General features: G+C 32.1%; 2 protein-coding genes across 3 annotated transcripts; both read right to left on the reverse strand.

The window, feature by feature from the left end:
• Positions 1–1,316: 1,316 nt before the first annotated feature.
• LOC100798154 (2-oxoglutarate and iron-dependent oxygenase domain-containing protein CP2) lies at positions 1,317–6,030 on the reverse strand. 2 transcript variants are annotated; one of them, XM_003555215.5, is made up of 9 exons: positions 5,680–6,030; positions 5,534–5,581; positions 5,117–5,293; positions 4,865–5,021; positions 4,667–4,753; positions 2,496–2,620; positions 1,849–1,967; positions 1,568–1,679; positions 1,317–1,466 (listed from the first exon to the last, which is right to left on the reverse strand). In XM_003555215.5, the coding sequence occupies exons 1-9, from the start codon at positions 5,971–5,973 to the stop codon at positions 1,443–1,445; spliced, it is 1,143 nt and encodes a 380-aa protein (XP_003555263.1). In that variant the 5' UTR covers positions 5,974–6,030; the 3' UTR covers positions 1,317–1,442. The 2 variants fall into 2 exon arrangements, with proteins under 2 accessions (XP_003555263.1, XP_014628517.1); XM_014773031.3 differs by having other exon boundaries at positions 5,534–5,608.
• Positions 6,031–11,173: 5,143 nt separating this feature from the next.
• Positions 11,174–16,114, reverse strand: LOC100785989 (2-oxoglutarate and iron-dependent oxygenase domain-containing protein CP2). The gene is made up of 9 exons (XM_003555878.4): positions 15,627–16,114; positions 14,553–14,600; positions 14,079–14,255; positions 13,835–13,985; positions 13,643–13,729; positions 12,650–12,774; positions 12,014–12,132; positions 11,750–11,861; positions 11,174–11,642 (listed from the first exon to the last, which is right to left on the reverse strand). The coding sequence occupies exons 1-9, from the start codon at positions 15,912–15,914 to the stop codon at positions 11,607–11,609; spliced, it is 1,143 nt and encodes a 380-aa protein (XP_003555926.1). The 5' UTR covers positions 15,915–16,114; the 3' UTR covers positions 11,174–11,606.
• Positions 16,115–17,092: the final 978 nt, after the last annotated feature.

The raw sequence follows: 17,092 nt of genomic DNA on the forward strand, positions 1-17,092 counted from the left end.
GACCCACAGTGATGCATATTATCCATGTATTTTGTGTGCCTTGAAGCTGTTGGAGGTCCTCTTCGGGTGATCAAGGCTGGGCGTGCAGTCCCCACAAGCAGTGAACATGACTTCTTGTGTATGGAGGGTTCTAAGTTTGCTGTTTTGGAGTGAAGGGGTGACTAACTGAAGCAGTTTTTGGTCCGCGTTTGGGAGCATCACACGAGAAATGCTTGACTTATAGGCTGGTCCTTTATGCTTTCATGTAGATAGTTGTGGGATTTGTTGTAACTTTGCCAACAAAAAGGGGCCTCACGTGTTCTATTTTCTTTCTGATGTACTTTTATTGGCACGGTTTGGACACCACTTGTGCGCAACCTTATACTTTTTTCTTAATGAAGTCTTGAATTTTACCTTTCAAAAAAAAAAAAAACAAGTAAACTAAACTTACTCTTGGCCGTGCAGTTCTACACTGCCACCAAAATTTCGTTTGCAACAAATGGCGAAAGTCGCTACGACTTTTTCTCCTTAAAATCATTGAAACAATATCTGAAAGAATGGATAACAAAATGAAAGAAAAAGAAAAGAAAATGGAAGCAAGAGAAGTAAAGAGAAAAAAAGAGACAAGTCAATTTTGTCCATGGACTTCAACTGGCAGATTGTTGTGGAGGATTGCACCTAACAAGCCACATTTACGTCATTAACTAATCCATGCTGGGAATAATGTAAATGACAAAATGCACTTTTAGGGATTTTTTTTAAAAAAATTCTTCCATTCAATAATTAAAATAAAAGTGTTATTCAAATTCACAGCATAAAAGGGTGATTTACTCATTTTGAAACATATTTATAGAAAAAAATAAGTAATTTTAAAATATATTTATTTATTTGTGTAGGAAAGACTGGATGATTAAGGACTTGACATGTGTCCAACAAAAGTTCTTAAATTTATATATGGAGATACTAAAAATTTGCCCTTTCAAAAAGAAAATATTTATACTAAATAAATAATTTTGAATTTTTTTTGCTAAAAACAAATTAGAGTAACTTACGTTATATGAAATTAAAAGTATTTAAGTATTTCAAATGGTGATTACTACTCGCATTCACCCAATTAATAACTCAAATAATTTGTTTTTCCATGGGTTTGGTTTATGTCCCCCATGCCTTTTGTTGTTATCTATTTTGGTTGAATGATATTTCCTGGCATGTTATATGCTGATTTTCGTGAGAGGTGTCAATCTAGTTACGATTTCTTCCGTAAATCTTTTGCAACAGTCAGCTTTTTTTGGTTAAAAAAATGTCTATTGGTTCGGGTATCAAGTTCATCATGCTTATAACTTGCAACTTCAATCATATTTCATTTCGTTAAAAATAATACAGAATCTAGAAACAGAAAAGAAGTTCAATGATGTGAATCAACTATACAAGCACAATTCACATGTGCAAGTTCATGAGGCAAATTATATTTCGCTCTTTAGTAATTCCTGCAAAGTGAAGACAATGAGAGAATGAGTTTCATGGAAGATGACAACTTGAACATTAATCTTAGTCGTTCCTTTCATCTCAAAGGCTGATATTGTTTTACCTGTTTGGCGGCCACAACTGACAAACGCACTCTCTCTGCCTTCTTGCGTCTGCATTCTGCACACCAGCTATAAAAATCTCTTTGATATCGCTTCAACTCTATAAAAGCCGAACTGTGTGACAACATGAAGGTTGATGCATTAAGTAATTTGACCAAAACTATGCTTATAAATTTGCAATCTAAAGTCACAAGGGGACGAGTGTGAAAAATTTGCTGCTTCGGTGAATCAAGGGGCTATGTTGTGTTAATTTTCTCAAGTAGTAAAAAAAATATGCAAATACCTTCTACACCAGAGAATTAAATTCATCCGATTCCCAGATGTTGTAGGTCTAGTGCCATGCCGGTTACGACCAGGATGAAGAATTGCGTGTCCTGGGACATGGGAATAATTGAAGGCCTCCTACAAAAGATATGTTCGGAGTTATTTAACAATGTAAATGTCTATATGAAATTCATATATTCACCACTAATGTAATAATTTTTTGTTAATATCATGTTTCTAATATGTCAATACTGCTATTCAATTTCGTGATGAATAATATGAAATGTATAACTCAAATTTGTAACACATTTGTCCAGTAATGTACTTAAAAAATAATTAGTATGTTAGGATCTAATTTAGGTATGAGACTTGAGTCTCACATTAGAAGCATGAGATTTTGGTATGGGATTTATTGGGTTCTCCAACTATAATAGGTAGCTTTTGTGATGTGGTTCGAGTATAACTTTTTCAGCTTTTAGAAACAAGGGATACGGATGGGAGAACCATCCAGATCACTGAATGGGTATGAATCATCAACTGGCAGGCATTGTTATTTTCTCTTTGAAGTTTAAAACAGAATTCAGATGTATGCTGGAGACCAATGTAGTTAGATAAATTATTCAGCATAAATATAATTTTCCCATAATAGTAAGGTAGTAATCATACCTCTGGTTGCGTATTTGTAGTTACATGTGCATCACATCGAACACCCTGGAAGAACAGGTCTCCACCAGAAAATTCTTTTCCCAAGCAAACATTTAAGGTGACTTCTGCCTCATCCTCATGTAAGCCTGAAAAAATATTGCTCTTTAGATTTCAACAAAAGCATATATATCTAATTTGTTGGGAGGTAAACAGAAAGACAGACAGCAAAGAAAGTAAAGCACACCAGAATTGAATTCCTTTGAATGTAAGCATCAATCAAAGGTAAGCAATATAAGAAGGAAAAAGATCTAGCATAGAATTGAATTCCTTAGAGAAAAGTATCTAATAATCATGATTTGTAATGAACCAACGATTAAGGCAACAAGAGACAATTTTAAAGTAAAAGAATAGATACATTTAACTTAACGGAAGATAACCCAAAATAACCAAAGTATCATTGACAGTTAGAGTGAACTTGAATTAATTGAGTCTCCATCAAATATAGTGAATGATAGAACTCCAATTGGTAAATGTAATAAAAGTAAATATTGAACTCTGAAATCACACACAATAGAACAATACATTTACTGTCCCAGAGACAAAAAGTCTCCTATTACACAAATACACTTGTTCTCCGGAGACATTACAGAGAGTAGTATTCTCTGTCCACAAACATGAAATGACTTCACACCTGATTAGATAACCTACTATCAGATATAAAGTCAGTTTGTTTAAACTTTAAAAAAATGTATAAAAAAACACTTTTAAAAAAAATGTTTTTTTAAGAAGAAAATAGGATTTGTTTTTAAAAATAGCAGAAAACTGATTATTTTGTTAAAAAAAGTGTTTTTCAAAAAAATAAAAGTTTTAACAAATGGGCTCATATACTCCTAATACATAACTACCGGCAATTATTTTCTACACATACTTGCCCATGATTATTTGTTCATATCAATACTGCCTGCTGAAAAATAAGCCCTGTTCCCAAGGCTGAAAGTTAGAAACTGTTTTTTCCACATTCTCTTTATCCAATTGAATAGCAATTACTTCTCCATCTTAATTTAGGGCTTCATTATCTCCCAAAATTACCAATCTTAATTGTTTCTCTGCGCATTGATGTAAGGGAGGAAACTTTTCTCCACACCTAACGCATAAACCCTTGCTTTTCCTTTCCATCAATTCTTGGCATGTTCAATGGCGCAGGCCATTATTGCTCTTTGCTGAATTTCACTGTTCACCCTCTGTTCTTCTACCTGAGAATGCCACAGATGAATTTCCTTTATTTTGGCCAGATTGGTTGATATTTGAGTTTGACCCTGGCCTAGAACGATTTTGGCTTCCACTAACCTTAATTGTAATACTTGATCCGGCATCACCTTGCGGACCATACAACCACTTTGATAGCTTTGAAACACTACTAAGATCCCATTTCTTTCTACCTCTATACTTCGTGCATATTGCCTATCTTGAATTCTTGTTTTGGGTCGAACAGTTTGCAGATAATGCTTAATTTCAGGTTGCAACCCACCCAAAAAATAACCCAAATATTGTTCTTCAACTAAATGATTAACTCCTCAAAAAAACAAAACTAAACTAACTTGTGATGAGAGAAATTCAAATGCTTCTATAAACTCTTCCATCGATCCCTCCCTCTTGTTTCAACTCAGTCAGTTTTTGTAAAGGATTTTTATATTGTCGCCCCCCCCCCCCCCCATCGTTTCTCACTTCAACTTCTCCCGTGTAAGTCCATCTTTTGTTTCTCTCAAAAGATTAAACCAATGGATAGTAGAATCCTCTCCTGCTATGCTTAACTTTGCTAATTTAATCTTTACATCTTCACTAATATTCTGAACTTCAAATAAGCTTTTTGCCCTTGTGATCCTGCTACACAGAAATTATAAGACAAAAAAGGCATACAAGGCATTGAGGCTAAAAATATAACAAAACAGAATATCTAAGTATTTCATACAATCTGAAAAATCTAATGCTTTTTTATTTTCTTATCCTTTTGTAACAGTCAAATAAAAGAATCAAAATCTGCAAGATGACAGGTAAATGCATATTCCACATGCTTGAAACATTAAGAGAATGATTAAAAAATAGACATGCCTGAAACATTAAACTCCATTTAGGTTAAAAAATATTCATTACAGATTCCATTTAAAGAAGTAGCCTAAGTTTGAGAAACGTACCAAGTTCCACATCCTTATTAATTCCATATTCAACAACAAAACCATGGTGAGAGTCCAGTGAGGATCCACCAAGTTCAGGGTAGAAAACTAAAAAAACAAAAAATCAAATTGCAAAAGTGAGTCCGCATCTTTATTCAAGTTTCTTCATCACAATCATAATTTTCTAATTCATTCTCAATAAGAAAAATAAAAAATAACCTCGAGATATAGGTTGTATGAAATCACACATAAATCTGTCAAGCATGGCTTCAAAGGCAAAATCATCAAGAATAACACCATGTTTATTTTTATTCATTGCATTAGGTCGCATGATTCTGAGTTTGGTACCATGGACCCATCTTTCAAAATGATCCACCTAAGCAATCAGAATTTGATAAGAACATAAAACACTAATATAGAACAGATAAAAATGATATATATGCATGAAAGGAAAGGAAAGAAATGTGATACCTCAGACATCAGTTTTTTACAAAATTGTGGTTGAAGCATTTCAAATGTATAAACTCCTTTACAAGGTTCAGCCATTATACTTCTAAAACTCGCTTCTGTGTTTTCTTTTATTGCTCTGAGAAATGATGGTACGAAAAAGCTCTCAGCATCCATAGTAAATATCTCCTTATGCAGCGGCTACAAAAAAAAAAAAAGAAGTGAATAACTGGTAAGATTGGAACATACAGAAAGGAGACAGCATGACTTTTATCAGTTCAGAAATTTCTAATTTTAACATGTGCTGTTAAAAGTGTAACAGAAACTATCCCATGCCACAGTTTAGGAAAAGATCAAAAGAATCATAAAATGAAAACATCAAAATAATCAATTTACAAATGAACAAAAACTGTCATTTTTCATATGTGTTGAGAAACTTACTGGATAATTCAATATGATCTTTAGCCTGTATTCCCTCAGCTTTTGAATCTGTTGAATCGAACATAGAATAACAAACTACAGCTTATTGATTAATAAGGGGAATATAAAAACAATGAAAATTTTAATTAATTAAAAAAAAGGTGCACCCAAATGCGGTCATTCTCAGGCAAATAGCGAAGAAGAATGTTCCTGATGTAGTGAAGCTTAACATCACGTGAGAGGTTGAGCATATGAGGAGGCAAATAGTGCTCGAGAGAGGCGAAGATATTAGGATTGAACTCGAATTGAAGGTCGTCATAGTTTTCGGGCTTGTGATCTCGCTTAGGGCTTATGCAAAGCCTATCGGAACCACTCCAATTCACTACTCTCACTCCCACCTGTCCACCGGAGCCGGAGGGTCCAGCTTGCTCCAACGACCTATTCTGATTCTGCGACGACATGGTCGTGATTTCACAAACGATAAAAGAAAAGAGAAGAAAGGGACGTCACGTAATAATACAATGCTTTATATTTTTTTTTTATCAGGTTTATTAATTATGATTAAGTTAATATTTTATAATTTAAAAACTTTAATTCATCGGATACTCTAGGAGCTAGTTAAATGAATAGCTATAACCTGATAAAATTATTTACGGTTTGAGCCTATGTAGTATAATCTTTTAGGTGGATCTGTTACCTGTCTCAGTAAGTCAGCGGTATCCTATTTGATAATATTAAAAGTATCTTCTTGTTCTATCATTTTTTTTAATAAAAATAAAATAATTATTTTATAATCTAAAAATTTTGCTTTGTCAAGTACATTCCAAAATTAGGAAAAGAAAATTGGGGTTAAACAATGGAATAAATCATGATCCATCATATTTTATTATGTTTCATTCTAATTTTTACAAACCAAATAATAGAGCAACTTCCCCTTCCACTATATTCCTGTTCATTTCATCCTTTGTCACCAATCCAAACATACCTAAGCACACCTCAAATTAGGATATAGAAAAATACATTAATATATCAATTTTAATATTATATATAGGTAAATTGGTCAACAAAATAAATGTAAAACTTAAATTAAGATATATTTTGCCAATTATATTTCAAAATAAATAGCATCATTATATATAAGGATAAAATATGTTTAGATTTCTTATAAAATTTGAAAAATATTTATTTGATTTTCATAAAAAATTTCACATTAAGTTAGTTCCAATAAAAATGAAAGATATTTTTATTAATCATCGATGGTATCTTCATTAGATGGTAATCTGACGTGCCTAATAAACTTACATGTGTAATTAGATAACAAATGAATTAAATAAATGGTGGCGATTAAATCCCACAAAATGAATCAAACAAACTCTGATGGTTAAATACCTCAAAAATTTATATTTTTTCATCACTTTCTGGACAGTTTTCTCTCACTATCTAGTGAGATTAGGGGGAAGATTAGTCAAATCAAGGGATCATCTAACGAAATTATCATTAAGGACCAACAAAAATGTTTTATTTTCATAATGATCAAATTAATATAAAAAAGTTATAAAAACAAAATTAATACTTTTCAAATTTCATAGGATCCCAAACACATTTTGTGGTATATATAATATTATGGTATAAAAAATATTATCTTTTATTTTAGTCCAATTGAATTTTGGTCCTAACATATCATTTAAGATACCATCAATAAATTATCTAATTAATTAAAATAATGAAATAAATAAGTTTAGGGAAAATTGTGAATTTTCAAAATTATGAATTAAAATGTCTCTATTTTAAAATAAAAGAACAACATACCAAGGTAAAATAGGATGTCAAAATTGTATTTTAGCCTTCTCTTTTATGTAAAACTAATAAAACTTTATTCATATGTTAAATTTTTATTATTATTATTATAATAATAATAATAATAATAATAATAATAATAATGTTATTTTTTTCTCTTTTTATGTTCTGTTCCTTATTTTTTTTATCTTTTTTCTTTTAATTGTATTGTTTTTTCATATCTATAATTTATTAAAAAAATCTTCATAGATTTTTAATAAATGATCATTTTGGTCCTTGAATATGTAAAACAATGATAATTTAATCTTTTAAAAAATGAAAATTTCGATTTAGTCCCTAAACGTGTAAAAAAAGAATGTAACAATTTTATGATATTGTTAAATTTGTGAAACCATTCTGTCATTAAATTATAATATTCAAGAACTAATTTCAAATTAAATTATAAAATGTAGATACTAATTTATCATTAAATTGTATGAGACAAAATTGACTCTCTTTTTACCCATTCAAGCATAAATCAAAATTTTTAATTTTTATTCTTTGAAGACTAGTTGTATTGTCATTGGTTTCTCTAGTTTCAACCCCAAGCTCGACAACAACATGTTCTTTAGCAACCTCATCTAATAAAGATAACAAAATTAAGGAATGTGTCTTGTCCTCTTGTTTAATGAGAATCTAACCCTTGAGATTATTGGATTTTTTAAATAAAGATGTTTAGACTCTATTCTTTCAACAAACCCCACAATTTGATGTTCCAGAGACTAAAACAGATATTCCCATCGTATTTCTAGAACTTGATAGTCTCAAACATCTTCTTGGATGATTAGCACATTTTCGTAATGTTTTCAATGGGTTTCTTGAGGATCACTTGATCAAATCATGAAGAATATGTGTTAAAATGTTTCTCTTAAAAAATGATTAAAAAAATAGTTTGCTCTACTTTCCATTTCTTTTCTAATCACATCTCATAGAGGGTCAAAGACCCCTATTTATAAAGTCTGTGGAAGTAACAGTTAAGTATCATCTCCACTATATAAAGAGAAGAAGTTCAAGCCAAACTTCTAGTAAAAGATGACAACACTATAGAGCTTGAGCCTTGAAAGATGTACCAATTAAAATTTTGAAACAGCTCGACTGCACATTGTGCATAGATAATTAATTGGTTGCAGATTGAGACTTTGGAGCTCAACTACCCATTATCCTTGCTTTTGTTAGGTATTTGAAGAAAAAAAAAAAACTTTACCTCATTCATTTGTTGACATTTGAACATGTCGTTTTTACAATTTTACTCTCCATAGCCATAAGTAACCCGATCACAAATTTATGTAGCATACATGAAGTAGGAAAATGAAAAAGAAAAGGTTGCTTTGTTTTTCTATGGGACTAGGAAAAAGCTTTTTTCCGAGGGGTAGAGTTCTTGCAAAATATTGTCATGTAAGATATGGCCATTAGTTTCCATTTATGTTTGCTTTTGTGGAGTGGTGACATAAGGAAACTAGTAGTTTCCATTTGTCGATAGGAAAAGTGACTATCACCTTGGATGATGTGGCATCGTTGTTGCATCTACCCATTACAAGTGTGTTCCATAGCTTTGAGCCTCTTCATATGGACGATGTCGTCTTCCTCTTAGTCGAATTGCTTAAAGTGAGCTCTGAAGAGGCAAGAGCTGAGACAGTACAATTTCATGGGGCATATGTTCAACTATATTGGTTGCGAGACGTATATCAAAGCAAATGTGACATAACATAGTAGACTGTAGCAACTAGAACGTATTTGTTGTATCTTCTTGGTTGCACATTGTTTGCTAACAATAGTATCACACACGTTCATGTGATATTCTTGAACTCATTTCGTGACCTGATGCAAAGTGGAAGCTACGCATGTGGAGTTACGACATTGGTACATATGCATGAGAATTTGAATGATGTGTCAAAGAGCACAACCAAACAACTTGCAGGATATATCACATTTTTACAGGTAATTTGATTTTTCTTATAATTTATTTTTAGTTGTTTACTTTTTATATTGAGAATTATGTTGAATTTATTTGTTTTTAAAATATGTGCAGTGTTGGATCTACGAGCACTTTCCTTCTATTGGTTATGCTATTGTTGCTGAGGATTATAATGAGAGAAAATCACGTGCCTGTCGTTGGAAGTTTGAGAAGGCATTACCAGTATCGACGTATCTTAAGCGTTTGGATAGATTGACATTGATGTTGTGTACTGGATTTCATACGGTGACCATCGTGCATTCAGAGAGTTTGAGGTTATCTCTTTATTTTTCGGACATATCAGATAAGGTCTATCTATTGTCATACATCGACCGGATAGGGTTGTATGACAATTTGGGTATGTGCAGTTCATTCCTCCACACTCTGTAGCTCCTTGTCTATGTATAAAAGGCATTGATGATAAGTGGATTTAGTTTTCTGAATACATTGCATCGGTGGGTCAGATATGCGTAGCGCTTACACAACGTTCATCAGACTACATGGATGTCCAACTAATGACTTTGTCAAAAATATCCAGCACACAATTGACTTTGTCATATCAGTAACAATGATCTTTTCATCCTTAATCAGTCAACTAACATATGGATGTCCAACTAATGACTTCGCCAATTCATGATTGTGACTTCCACAAATTAACTTCATCATCCATCATTCGCCTCCCACAACTGGTTTCTAACGCAACTTAAAGGATCACCCACATTTTATACTGTCATTACATGTTTTTACCAAATTTTTCTTCTTGGTTCTATACTGATCACTCATTTTCCAACCAATTAAAACAAATGAGGTCTTTCCTCTAATACCATTATTTATGTCTGAGCCCATAATTGTTGCCACAAATCCAATATCATAAACAACAGATCGAGTCCAATGCAAAACATCATCACGGATAACAAACACCTACAATGCAATCCACACAATTTTAGTCTTCAAGGAACATTCATTTAATTACTTTAATAACAATAAATCATATTAATACCTAAGAAGTATTGAACGCATTAGAACAATCAACATGTACTAGATTCACACCAGCTTTGTCTTCATTTTGGTCATTCATATCAACTTCTTCAGATATTATACTATCATACATCCACTGATCTTCGTCCATCTTAACAAATTATTCAAAAATTTCAATAACAAACAAAAAATCCTTAACCACACTATAATTATACTATCATATAATTTTCGCATTTTTTACTGCATTTATTAATATACTATATTAAATTAAAAACAAAAAAAATAATTTTATGTATAAATTCTTTTCACATTAATATCATTTCAAGCTATACAAACTACAACTTTTAAATGAATATTCAAACTACATCTATTTAAAAGTTTTTTAATTAACAATCCTATTTTTTTTCTAATTAAACAACAAAATAAATTTATAAAAATAACAAATAAATTTAAAACAAAATTACAGATCCGTAAGAAGCATACAGATTAATAATCTGTAAGTTTCATACGGATTGTTAATCTGTATGCTTCTTACAGATTGTCAATCCGTATATTTTTTATGGATCACCAATCCATAAGTTATATAAAACTTAAGGATTATCAATCCGTAAATTTTATATAACTTATGAATTATCAATATGTAAGTATTACACGAAAATAAATCAAATCAACAACTTATCTCCACTGTTAATGGCCAAATCAACCAGCGGCACAATCATAACTTGTCGACAAACCACCATAAACAATGCACCTCGACTAAAGAGGACACAAGAACGAATGAAAAACTCTCAAGAAACACCTCTCACAAGAATGACGATGAAGGAAAAATAAAAATAAAAACAAAATCGCGTGAACAAAAGTGAAGAAGGAAAACACTACTTATAACAGAGGGATATAATGAGGATTTTTAAAAATTATTGGGTGTACCAGCAAATCTGCAATGTCCAACGCAACTCCCTGAATAACATTAGAAATTAAAAACAGTCAATTATTAAACTATTTCCTCTTCTGTTCTTGTTACTCTATGAAACGCATGTGTATAACTTTCAACCTACATCACATTTCATCAATAGTATTATAACAACTGTCCAGCCACCATTCTAAACTTCCAAGTGTCTTCATTCTATGCAATGTTCAGTTTTCTCTCTCTTTGTATTTTACCTTTTTTTAACGAAAAAATGACTCACGGAAATGGGACTCTGCTGGGTTGTTTCCTGTGCTTTTGCACAGGCGTTCTAGTTTCACTAAAAACAATCCAGAATCTAGAAAAAGTAAAAAAAGCTCAATGTTGAATCAACTATACAAGGACAATTTGTGTGTGCAAGTTCACGAGGCCGATTGCATTCCCCTGTTCATTAATTCCTACAAAGTGAAGACACAGAGTTAGTTGCATATGGAAGATGACAACATTAACATTAATCTTAGTCATTCCTTTCATCTCAAAAGCTGTTATTGTTAATTAGTGTTACCTGTTGGGTGGCCATAACTAATAGGCGCTCTTTCTCCTTCTTCTTGCGTCTGCATTCTCCACACCAGCTAGAAAAATCTTTCCGATATTTCTTCAACTCTCTAAAAGCCGAACTGCATGACAACATGAAGGTTGATGCATGTGTAATTGACCATAACTATGATTATATTTTGCAATCTAAAGCCACAAGGGGATATGTATGGAAAATTTTGTGCTTCATGCTATGTGAATTTCTTCAAGTAGTAAAAAAAAGTGATGTAAATACCTTCTACACCAGATAATTAAATTCATCCGATTCCCAGATGTAGTAGGTCTAGCGCCATGCCGGTGACGACCAGGATGAAGAATTGCATGTCCTGGAACATGGGGATAATCAAAGATCTCCTGCAAAGATATGTTCAGAGTTATTTATTTAACAAAGTAAATGTCTATATGAAATTCATATACTTATTACTAATGCAATAATTTTTTGTCAATATAATGTTCTAATATTGCCATAATGCTATTCAATTTCAGTAAGAATAATATGAAATGTACAACTCAGAAATTTATAACGTATTTGTCCATTAATGTACTTAGGAAATAAATAGTGTGTTAGGATCTAATTGCAAGGTCTGAGACTTGAGTCTAACATTAGAAGCATGAGATTTTGGTATGGGATTTATAAGGCCTTGGGTTCTCCAACTTTAACAGCTAGCTGTGACTTGGTTCGAGTATAATTTTTTCAGCTTTTAGGAACAAGGGATAGGGATGGGACAACCATCCGGAACACTGAAATGGTATGAATAATCAACAAGCGGCATAGCTATTTTCTCTTTTAAGTTTAAGACATAATTCAGATATATGCTGGAGATCAATGTAGTTTGATATAAATTATTCAGCATAAATGTAGTAAACATACCCCTGGTTGGATATCTGAATTTACATGTTCATCACATCGAACACCCCTGAAGAACAGTTCTCCACCAGAAAATTCGTTTCCCAAGCAAATATTTAAGGTGACTTCTGCATCATCCACATGGAAGCCTGCAAAAATATGGCTCTTTAGATTTCAACAAAAGCATATAAAGCTAATTTGTTGGGAGAGAGGTACACAGAAAGACGGGCAGCAAAGAAATTAAATCAAGATACACTCATACTATACAAAATATGTAAGCATCAAAGGTAAGCAATACAAGAAGGAAAAAGATCCTAGCGTAGAATTGAATTCATGAGAGAAAAGTATCTAATGCTCATGATTTGTGATGGAATAACGAGAAAGGCAACAAGAGATAAAATTTAAAGTAAAAGAATAGATACATTTAAATTTAACCCAAGATAAGCCAAAATAACCAAAGTATCATTGATAGTTAGTGAACCTGAATTAATGGAGTCTCCATAAAAAACTACAGTGAACTTCAGTTATTTTAGATGGAGGATTTGGGAGGGAAATAAGGAAGGAGGGGGATTAATTAAAAACTCTCAAATTAGAGAATACATACTTGCAATGAAAAACTTACCCTCCCAACCCTTTCCCCCCAAAACCATCCATCCCAAAAATCCTAAGGGGGGAGATCAGGTATCCTACTACAAAGAAATAAAAAAACAAAACAGGCGTATAAGGCATTGAGGCTACAAAATATATAACAACTGAATATATCAGTATTTCAGACAATCTGAAAAATCTAACACAATTCTATTTTCTTATCCTTTTGTCATGGTCAAATAATAGACCAAAATCTGCACGATAATAGGTAAATGTGTATACCATAAAAAGAATGATTAAAGTAGATTAATATAAAACCATAAATAGATATGCTTGAAACATTAAACTCCATTTAGGTTCAAAATATTTTTTACAGATTCCAGCCAATTGCATATCCACAATACGATGACCTTAGTTTGAGAAACCTACCAAGTTCCACATCCCGATTGATTCCATATTCAACAACAAACCCGTGATGGGAGTCCAGCGAGGTTCCACCAATTTCAGTGTAGAAAACTATAGAAATTCAAATTGCAAAAGTTAGTCCACATCACTATATTAGTTTCTTCATCTCAGTCGTAATTTTCTAATCCATTCTCATTACGAAAAATAAAAAATAACCTCGAGATATGGGACTTATGAAATCATTCATCAATCTCTCGAGCATGGATTCCATGCCAAAATCATCAAGAACGGCACCATATTGATTCATTATATTTGGTCGCATGATTCTGAACTTGGTGTCATGAACCCATCTTTCAAAATTATCCACCTAAGTGATCAGAACTTGATAAGAACATAAAACACTAATATAGAACAGATAAAAAGATATATGAATGAAAAGGAAAAGAAAGAAATGTGATACCTCAGACATCAGCATCTCACAAAATTGGGGTTGAAGCATTTCAAATGTATAAAGTCCTTTACGAGGTTCAGCCATTATACTTCTAAAACTTGCTTCTGAATTTTCTTCAACTGCTCTGAGAAATGAGGGTGTGAAAAATTTCTCAGCATCCATACTATATATCTGCTTACATAGCGGCTACAAACGACAGTGAATAAGCGGGTAAGATTGAGCATGTTCAGAACATGCACGCTACATACAGAAACGAGACAGGACAACTGTTCTCGGTTCAGAAAGTTCTAATGTTAACATGTGCTAATTCCAAATTCTCATAGATAAGTACCAAATAAAATATGCCACCCATTAGAAGTAAGAAAAATTATCCCATCAACAACATTTCTCCCAATTTCCAAAAGAATCACAAAATCAATCCATCAAAATATTCAATTTACAAATGAACAAAACTGCAAATGTGACATTCAGTTGAAAACTTACTGGATAGTTCAGCATGATCCTGTGCCTGTATTCCTTGTGTTTTTGAATCTGTTCAATCCAACATAGAATAACTAAAACTCAAAAGAGTGACCAACAAAACCAATCGAAAAACCAGGAAAAAAGAAAATAAACATATATTTACTGTCATACTAAGTAAAACTTGCTATCAACAATACAACAAACACTGCTCATTTATCTCACCTTCTTAGGTTAACAAGTAATTTTTAATACAAGTAACCAAATAACATGTTATGACATTTTTCTATGACAATTGCAGACAGAAATCCATGTCATTCAGACTCCAACGCTTGAGAATATTAAGCTTCCATAAAACCCACTAACATACATAGCAGATGTATCATTATCAAAATAGGCACAACCAAGTACTTCCAAGCTCCAACAGACGAAAAACATGCAAATGAAAGATAAGATTGGCATTATTCCAAAGAACTAAGAAGACAAGACTAACAACATAAATGATTTGGAACCATATCTTCAATAAAAGATCAACTTTTTAATTAAACAGACATCACCATCTTCAGAACATGCATCCCTCCATTCAGCAGTCAAAAAGTACAGAATCATCCAAATCGTTTGCTATCAATTAAGGGAGATAAAATGAAGGGTAAAAGGAGAAAGTATTTGTTGTGAAAATCATAGGGAAACATAAAAAAAAGTCATGAGCAGTGCAATCTTTTGCATCCCAATAAAGACATTTCTCCTTTTAGTTCCTTAACCAACCCTAAGGACACCGGTTAGCATTTGCCTAAAATGAAACACAATTCACATTCCTACTTTTCCCAATTTTCAAAAACATCAAAATGTTCCCAAAATCCTCGCCAAACCAATCAACAGTGCAGGCAAGGCAGCACAACAGGGCACCACAAACGCGTCGTTATTGATTAAGGGCAACATCAAAATCAATTTTTTATTCAAGAAAACGAAAAAGTTCCACGGCTTTGAAACCCCAACACCCATCGGGGCCCTTTCAGCCCACTATTATTTTTCAAACACAGTTAAGTCAACAGAAGAAGAAAAAACCGCAAAACTCCAAAATTACAGTGACACACCCACCCGAATGCGCTCACTCTCGGGCAAATAGCGAAGCAGAATGTTCCTCATATACTGAACCTTAACCTCACGTGAGAGGTTCAACATGTGAGGAGGCAAATACTGCTCCAGAGAGCTGAACACAAGAGGGTTGAACTCCAATTGAAGGTCCTCATAGCTTTCGGACTTGTGATCTTTCTGAGGGTTTATGCAGAGCCTGTTGGAACCTCCCACTTCCACGTGTCCATTGGAGGAGCCTCGAACTTGTTCTGGGGCAATTCGCACCCACTTGCCATTCTGGTTCTGAGACATGATGTTTTGTTTTCACAGAGTGAAGGAATAAAATAAAACAGAGAAGGGTGGTTGTTGTGAATTCTTCTCAGAACAGAACTTGGAATTCTCAGATGTTGAAAGAGAAGAGGGTTGAGGTTGAGGGTGGTATAAGTAAGCCTCAGTACCGTTCAATTCATGTCTCTGGTCTTTGTGGGTTTCTGAATCAATCTTATTGGCTTTTTCCTTATACTAAACTTTAATTTTTTTTCTCTCTCGATAGTCTTGTGCATTTATTTATTTATTTTCTTCTTCTATCATATTGTCTATATTCTTCTTTCTTTTGATATTTATTTAACCTGTCTATAATTTATTTATTATGAAATGTTTACTTTAAAAACTTTACTTAAGTGAAAATAATGGTCTTCTTGTACTAATTTTTTTTTCAACCATCACTTTAAACATAAAAAATATTAATTACATATTCTTTTAAACACATTTTTTTATTGTTGGTCAAAATTTATTAAAAATTACAAATGTAATAAGTCTCACAATTCATTTAATAATTCTCTCATAATTTTATATTTTTCAATAAAGTTAAGGGTGAGTTAAATAATATGTTATTAACTAAAGAAAGAAATAACATGTTAAATAATATATTGTTAGCCTAAAAAACCAATAATATAAGGGTGTATCTGAAAAGAATAAAGAATGGAAGGAAAAAAATATGTATAGGGGTAGTTTTTCCATTATTTGGTTGGAGAGAAAATAGAAGGAAACCAAAAGAGAGTCATTGACATTTAGAAGAAAAAATTATTTCCTTTCATTTTTCTTTCAATTTAAATTTTTAAGTTTTATTTTCTCTCTTATTTTCTTTCCCCTTCACCAAACATAGGGTAAGAAAGTCATATTAAAAATATTATTTTACTGCTTTTATAACTAATTATATTTACAATCAGTTTTTTAAAATATTATTATTTTAAAAAATTAAGTTGTCTCCAGCATAACAATGGAAAAATTGAATAGAATGTGCAAGTTATAAACTTTCTAATACATGTTTTCAAATCCTATGAATAAATAAAAAAGTTAAAGAGATAATTCTTTAGTTTTTTATATTCTTTTAAATATTCAATTATTTAAATTGACTATTGAGTTTTTTTTAGTTAAAATATTATAATTCGTTAGTAGAGTTTTCTTTATGATTTAAAATCATTTTGAAA

Source organism: Glycine max, chromosome 20 (genome assembly GCF_000004515.6).
Source record: "Glycine max cultivar Williams 82 chromosome 20, Glycine_max_v4.0, whole genome shotgun sequence".
NCBI lineage: Eukaryota > Viridiplantae > Streptophyta > Magnoliopsida > Fabales > Fabaceae > Glycine > Glycine max.